The sequence below is a fragment of the Falco cherrug genome, chromosome 9, assembly GCF_023634085.1.
Source record: "Falco cherrug isolate bFalChe1 chromosome 9, bFalChe1.pri, whole genome shotgun sequence".
Classification (NCBI taxonomy): domain Eukaryota; kingdom Metazoa; phylum Chordata; class Aves; order Falconiformes; family Falconidae; genus Falco; species Falco cherrug.
The window spans coordinates 6,923,301-6,931,140 of NC_073705.1; the positions used below are offsets into that span (position 1 = coordinate 6,923,301).

A 7,840-nucleotide genomic window follows, 5' to 3' on the forward strand; every position below is an offset into this window, starting at 1 on the left:
CTTAAAATACAGATCCTGTTTCTATGCAGATGCATTTTGCATTCAGGAATGAATATAAACAATTTGACTTATACAAATGACAATATATAGAAAATGACTGAAGACATCTGCTCTATCCACAGACCAGTACAGGATTGTTTCCAGTTCTGTATTTTCTATTGTTTAGTCCAGCCTGTATTTGGCACTTGACAGAGGAACACAGAATAAATGCCAGCGTTTTCTTTTAAGAATATTAAAATAAATTGCCATATCCCAATGAAATGGTGTTTGCAGTTTCTTAATGCATGTTAAATTAAACTTTTAAATACAGTCTTCCCCCCTTCCCCCTGCCCCCAGAGGATCTATACCAACTCTATGGCCCTTCTCTGAAATGCTGTCACTACTACTCATTTCAGAAATAAGGCCATGTTTTTAAGACATGAGCTGTATCACTTTTCAAGAATAAGATGGTACACAAGTGTGATTGTGTGTGTGCGTGCATGTGTGTGTCGGCAAGTGGTCGCAGAGACTATCCACTCAAATTTTGGCTACTCAAAATCTGTTCCCCTTTGATAATTTCTTCATTCTAAAACAAGAACTAAAAGGGAAATACCGAATGTGTCTCTAGTCCTTGCTTGGATGCTGCCAAAGATTTTTTTGGGATCTAGGCTAGACCTTAACTCTGTTTTAAGGGACCTCTGCTTAGACTACTGAAAATTAAGATTCTTTTCAACTATCCAGGTAGGGTATTTTTGTTGGGGTTTTATCTCCACCCCCCACCCCCCACCCCCTCTTTTTTTTGTTTTCTTTCTTTTCTGGCTACAAATTTTGGCCAGCTCTTTGGCATGTGCACTGGTTCTAGCCAGGCTGCCAGACATCTGGAAATTCTGGACAGATGGCTAATTCTCATACACAGATCAACACTACACTGCAGGCTCAGACCACACAAGTGTCAGATTTCCTACATGTGCTTATCACCAGATGCCTGAGATACATCCCGAGATGCTGCTCTTTTCCATGCAGTGTTCAGTAACGTACAGGGTAAATCTGTTAGGCCTTCAGGCATGAAGAAGTAATTCTGTGTCTGAAAGCTTTCCTCCAACCTTTTTCAAACAGGATCAGTCAGTCAAACAAAAAAGTAGTTCTCTGTGCAAACTCTGCCTCATGTAGATAGTCTGTGCAGATTTGTGTTGGCTTTCACAATGTACCGTTAGAGTACAGCCTAGGAGAAGCTGTGTGTAACAGTCAAGTCATTTTTAATTGAAATATTTAGGGTTTTTTTTCTTCTTTTTCTTTTTTTTTCTGTTTTGTCACAAAATCAAAATAAACCAGTTAATCTGTAATCTCATCTGCTGCCTTTTTGTGTCTGGAGATCAATGTGACTTTGCATGTGCAGTTTGTATTTGGGTGCATGCCTCTATGCCACCAGTGTGATCTGGACAGGCAGCAGTGCTAGGTACATACAAGTTCTGCATGTGATTTTTTCTTTTTTTTTTTTTTTTCCAGGCATGCAGGGCCTGTACCATTTCAGATACGTGCACTTTATGAACTCCGGTTTGTTTGCTCTCTGCTGTATATGCGTTATTAGCCTAAGCATGTTACAGTGGGTGTGTACATATGACATTGCTAAACTTTTCTCCCAGTGTTCTCTCAGTTGCCCTTGCAGAATTTTCCCTAACTTGGAAGTTCAGATGTAATCAGAATTTCTTCTTCATTTTGTCTGTTTTTAACAGAAACTGCAAACTGAGCAACAGCAATTTTTCAATGGCTTCTGTAGATATCTTATATATTGATATCACAAGAAGGTGGAACAGCATGGGAATCGACCACAAAGAATCAGGTAACACTGTTTTGTAGTTCAAGACTATGGAAGCCAGGGGAGGTGGGGTTGGCCATTTTGGTAGCTGAAGCACACCTCAAATGTTCAATTAAAAAAAATGGGAACAAGGCATGTACATCTGAAGCATGTACATGTACAACAAATTCTTCTGTTTAGTTCTGTGGCAGTTTCCCTTTATCTACAGAACTGATAACTCTTAGTTTTCAGTTTATTTATTGGAACAAGTCTTCCTCAAACCCATTTTTATGCTTACAATTTTGCATTTGGAAGACTTGTTGCTATTTGCAGAGAAGCATTTAAAACTATTCCCACTGGAACCTTCAACTTAATGCAGTGTTAAGAAATTACGCCCATATTAGAGTAGCTTATGTGGTTTAGCAAAACCCAACCATACCAAAAGCTGTGCAGGAGCTAGAAATAAATATGCTTAACTTCTCTTTGATTTGTGTTCCCCGGCAAGATTACTTTGGGGACAAACAAAACTATCTGTATTACTTTTCATTTCCCAGAGAGTTGTGTCATCCCCACCCCACCACCCAACAGTATGCTTCTTTTTTTCATGTTTGTTGTCTTTGTGATGGGTGAAGAAAGGACAATTGGGTTTTTTCACAAACTTCCACAGTGCTATTTAAATAGGTTCTTACTAAGGACGAGTTGCAACAAGCACCCCTTGCTGTAAATTGATTTTTCATACAGGAGCTAGGTTGAACAGCCAACCTAACCTTCAGTAGTGAATTACCTCCCCATCTGCTTGGTCACATTTTTAGATCTGAGACAGTAATCTATCAAATGGCAGAGTGCAGGGATTGTTTTCTTATTATATTGATGGCCTCAATACACCATTTAATATATAACTTAATTTCTAAAATTGCTGTTACATTTCTATATGAAATTGAGTCCATAAATTTGGCAACTTTTCCATAGCTTTTGCAAAACATTGGATAATTTCAATTGCACTAGTATTCCCATCTAAAAAAAAGAAATAGAATGTTCCTGATGACATTTTTTGGAGCCATTTATAGCAGGGAAACAGCAGCTGCAGTATTCTGAAAGGTTTTATGCCACTGTGCCTTGTGGCCATCAAGTATTGTTAAGGTTCCCTTTAAATCAGTGTGGGATGAAGAAATCCACCTCAGCGCTGCTGGTGTAAACTAGCATGCAGGTCACAGAGCTGCAGGCTGGCATTTGCCCAGAAATTGGTTCAAAATATGTTTTTATATAGAAGCTGAACATGGACATCAATGTATGTACTCCTGCATTTTTTTTTAAATGCTATAATAGCAGAAGAATCAAAAGTAGTCTCCAAGTTGAGACTGACTTTTCTATTGTTATCCCACCCCCCTAAAATATATCTGCAGTTCCCTCCTGCATAGATATCAACAATCAGTGATACACATAATTTGTGAGAGTATGATCAGGTATCATAGCAGTAGAATTGTTTTGAATATTTGATTGTGCTTCAGAAATGTTAATGAAGCTTGTATTTGTATGAAACAGGTAAGTAAGTATTATTTTGTCTTGCTTGAACTTAGGTATCCTATAATATCCTGTAGAGTCTGTGTGTACGAAGTGAGATAAGGTAAGGCAAAAGGAGAACAAGTAAAATAGACTTTTCACATGGCTGATAAAAAGAATAAATCCAGACCTAAGATTAAAAGGGAGAAAATGAATGTATAGTGTAGAAGAGATAGTATGGTTTATTATGCATGACCTCCTGTACTTTAGGGTCACCTTAGTTTCACAGGTATGTAAAATTTGAGTATTTGCATATACCCTTTCAGTGTGGGTGTCAAGTCATTTATGTGGTTAGCTGATAGAATTTGACTAGCAAAAATAATAGAAACGCAAGTGAATCTTCAGGCTTTCAGAAATCAAGCAACTTGTTGACAGTCTCAATGAATGAGGTGTTTCCTAGGTGTTGAAACACAAAATGTCCAATGATTTCTCTTGGCTTTGTGTTTTGCCCACTCCAGCCGTAACCAATACGGTAACTATTGCTGCTGTTGTAAACCAGCAGCTTCTAACTTTTTTGATTGTATGTTTCGCCACAGTGTCACTTATGGAGGAGAAAGTGTGTATGTTACCAAAGGTGCTTTCTTTGCCTGCAGCTCACCGTGACTGATAAAATAATTTACTGAGCTGGCAGCTGCTGCTTTCAGATAACTCAACGATTCCTTTGCAAGTTATTTTACAGCCAAGATTGTGAGCGACCCCAGCTGCAGCCTTCATTGAGAGAAATTATACTTCAGAATCTAATTGTAATATTTTGAAAAGATGTTTTTCCTGTAGCATCAATAAGCCCACATTAAGTTAAAAACCCCAAACCTTTCAGTATCTCCTCCTAAAAGAATTTTAAGTGTATGTTTAAACTGGGAGAGCCAGTTAAAAGCACAAAGCAGCTATAACGGTTCCTTGTTGCTGGCATTCTGCAAAACCAATTGTGATCTGGCTTCTTAATTAAGAATTAAAGTAGGTATTACTTCAAGTTTTAAATACAATAATTAGTGTTAATATGCAGCCCTTCTTTCCATTGGCTGTGGTAATGTGTCACTAGTGAGATGTGCTCAGACAACACCTGAAGAGCTTGTACTGCAGCATGTGGCTTCTGCAGGGGACTTTTGTTGGTGAGGGAGCAGAGCGGGGAGTTTTATGATAGCAGAGAAATTTTTTGGCACTGCACTGCTTTCCCTTCGTACACACTTCAGCTGTTTGTTTTTTCATTCAGTTGAAACAAAACTACTGTTGTAGAGTTACTGGGGATGGCTGGGAAAAAAGCCTCTTCACCTTCAAAAGGAAGGCTAAGGATTTGGACCTGGTATGGTCTTTGCAGGAGAGAAGATCAAATAAACTCACTTTTGTGATAAGGTGATACTTGGTAATGGGGTTATCTTTATAGTGCTACAGACTGAAATGACATACTATTTCAGTATTTCTACACTTGAACTTTTGTTTTAGGTCCATCTAAATAAACCAGTTCAGTTGCTGATTATAAACTTGTTTTTCTCTCCAAGGTAGATTGTTTTTCTTGAAGCTCAATATGTTACTGTGCACCTGATTTGGTTTCAGTTTAATATTTGAGGCAGCAGAAATCAAGGCTGATATTACATCAGTTTAATTGTACAATATCTTAAAATTGGTTGTTGCTGTACCGGTTTGCCTCTGGATGCCAGGCTGCTGGTCAGGCTGCTGTCTGCAAAGCCAGAAATAGCCTTGGTGATGGAGAGTATCGCCTGTCTGTAACCGGGCTGGGGCTTACCCTGTACTAAAACACTAAGTGACCTCATGTGTGTTACACACAAATAAAACCTCTTTTGGTCTTTGAAGAACAATTTCTTTTCTAAGTGAGCACTCTAGGTGGCTGCTGTTTAAGTTAAAAGATGTTAACTAAACATGATTTTATGTGTCCACACCCAGCACATACACATTTGGCCTTGCTGCCAAAAGAAACCAGATAGTGTTACGTCTAAAGAATGTAGTTTGCTAGAAAACGCTGTGCTATGGATCTCTTATAAAAGAGCCTTTTGCTTGCAGGAATGTGTTTGCAAGCCTTTGTCGAAGCTTTCTTCTGTCTGGCTCAGAAAAAATACAAGTCCCTCCCACTACACGAGCAAGTGGCGTCGCTGATCGATTTTTGTGAGTATCAGCTGGCTGCCCTGGATGAAAAGCGCCTGGTTTGTGGCTGGGGGATTGTGGAGCGCCGAAGTGCAGTAGTTCCTTGTCAGACAGATGGACTTCACCTTGCACCAGCTGCACATGCACCCCTCTTGAATCGCACGGCTGCGGCTAGTAAATTTGCAGATTGTAAAAATCATCGCTATTAATGGTGCTGATTCACCAGGACAGAATTGAGAATGAATCCCCGGGTACGTACGTATATTGCAGGAGGAAAGACAGACTCCTGAATTCCCTCAGCTGATAGTTGCAATTATTTATTTCAGCTTTTTTTAATTATTAACACTCTTCAAAAAGTCTACTGCAAGCTCCCATTCTCAAATAATGATCCTGGTGATGGCTATTTATTTACTCCTCTGTTGGACCTACAGCACACCTCAGGTGACAAATTCTGCTTTTATCCCGAGTGTATAGAGAATGACTGTGAAGATAAGGACCAAAATACAGTGGGATGATAACCAGCATCATGGGATTGGTTGTACTGGTGGAGAGTAATGCTCATATCAAAGGAATTACGCTGCTTTGTATGCACTAGATGTATCATGGAAATCTAGTAAGGAGCTGCAGCCTCCAATACCAGTTGTGGACTTCGGAAAACTAACCTGGAATTACGTTTGTGGTCAGACTTCAGGCTTTGACCCTCTTCTTTCAGTGGCTTGGACTGCACATGTTGGAATCAATACGGAGTTGGTCATTTTCTATGTACTTAAAATTTTTTTAAAGTCAGTCTTGAAACACAGTGAAATCATATTTTGGCTTCTACTTCTTTGTACACGTCTTTGCCATGACAAGAACTGTTAATTTTTTAAAGAAACTAAAGATGTTTATCCTTTTGCTTCCACAGAACCAATAAGCTCACACTTATTCACAGAAAAAAATTACTTCATTAAGTCAAATTTGGTGAACTAAGTGGTGGTTTTGTCTTCAGGTACTAAGCACTGCTTCTGTAAAAAGTTTTACGGTGTAAAGGCCTAAGACATTATTGAAATTCCAGTGAAACCAATCCTGCCACTGGCTTTAGGCTAAACTAATTGTATTCTAGGCTTGCTTGTTTTTTGCCTTTTGTGTGTCTGTTATCCTATTTGGACCTGCAGTAACATCTAGAGTAGATTTTATTGTATTTTTTGTCTTTGCACATATTCTTAATTTTTTTCCCTTAAATAACAGTATAACTTTGTACAAATGAGATCTGTATTATTTAACAGGGTATTTTGTCAAGAATGCTGGGCTGTACCACTGGAGTTGTACTGAGCAGTCTTATTTTTCAAGAAATGAACCATGACTTCCATAATCACATTCTTTGCGGGGGGGGGGGGGGGGGGGGGGGGCGCGCAGCTAATCAGGACATGAGACTGGCTGAAAGGACAGGAATAACTTGGAACTTCAGGGCTGTTCAGTCAAATTCTTTTTGGTCTCATATTATTATAATAATGTGTGTCTACATCAGAGTTTGATTTTCCTCCTCTGTTCTATTCTTTAATGTAAATGAATCTGCTTATGTTCTAGTGTTCTTCATACTGTCAAAAATTGCGAAGGAGTAAGATGGCACAGCATCTGGGTATTTAGTTTTGGATTGAAGAACATTGCTGGAGCTCGATGTCAAAATGTTCCAATGGCTGGTGTATCGGAAAGGTGACCTTACAGGAATGATGCTGTCAGTGCAGAGGGGGCCCACCCATTTAATGCCGTGGACTAAATGCACACGTGGTATTGAGGGAGTTTTTACTTCAGGAGAAGTTTAGGGTTTCTTTCCTGATTTTAGTTTTAAGCAGCATGCGTTTTTCCTAAGTGGCAATCAGCAGCATGGCAATACGATGCAGAAGTCAAGCTGAGCCCACAAGAAACTACTACCTAGCATGTGTTAATAGCAGATCTGGCTGTCCCTTCTCTTCGTCTTTTTCTGCAACATCCATAGGAGTGGGAGTAGATGATCTTTTTTAGTTCAATGCCTAGACTGTTTGAAATTTTACCTATTGTACATAGGACAACAATTGTAGACTAATGCCACTGCCCTCAGCCTTGTTTAAGTTTCATAAAGGTTATTGCAGTATGAAGATAAAATGCCAAACTCCAAGGTCTGGCATCTGTCAGAACAAATGAAGCCGAAAGTCTTTTTTTTTTTTTTTTTTCCCCCCCCCCTCACACTTTCATTGTAATATATTTGAAGACATTCACAAGTTGAAAAATGGTTACTTCTTGTTTTGTGACATCTGACATTTGTCTTGCGATTGGCAGTGTGTTACTAGAAAATAGCTTACAGTTTCTCTCATGTTGTGATTGATGTCCTGTAAAGACAGAGTTATAAGAGTCGGATTTGAAATGCTACAGCTGCAAATGCCTTTCCTTACA

At 39.0% G+C, this 7,840-nt stretch overlaps 1 protein-coding gene across 2 annotated transcripts in view; it reads left to right on the forward strand.

Moving 5' to 3' along the window:
• TTLL11 (tubulin tyrosine ligase like 11) overlaps positions 1-6,732 on the forward strand; it is a 50,337-nt gene extending 43,605 nt beyond the window's left edge. For both annotated transcript variants that reach the window (XM_055719687.1, XM_055719688.1), the window contains 2 exons: positions 1,713-1,819; positions 5,351-6,732. In XM_055719687.1, coding sequence (XP_055575662.1) covers positions 1,713-1,819; positions 5,351-5,640 — 397 coding nt within the window. In that variant the 3' untranslated portion in view covers positions 5,641-6,732. The remainder of the gene's footprint in view (positions 1-1,712; positions 1,820-5,350) is intronic.
• The last annotated feature ends 1,108 nt before the right edge of the window (positions 6,733-7,840 follow it).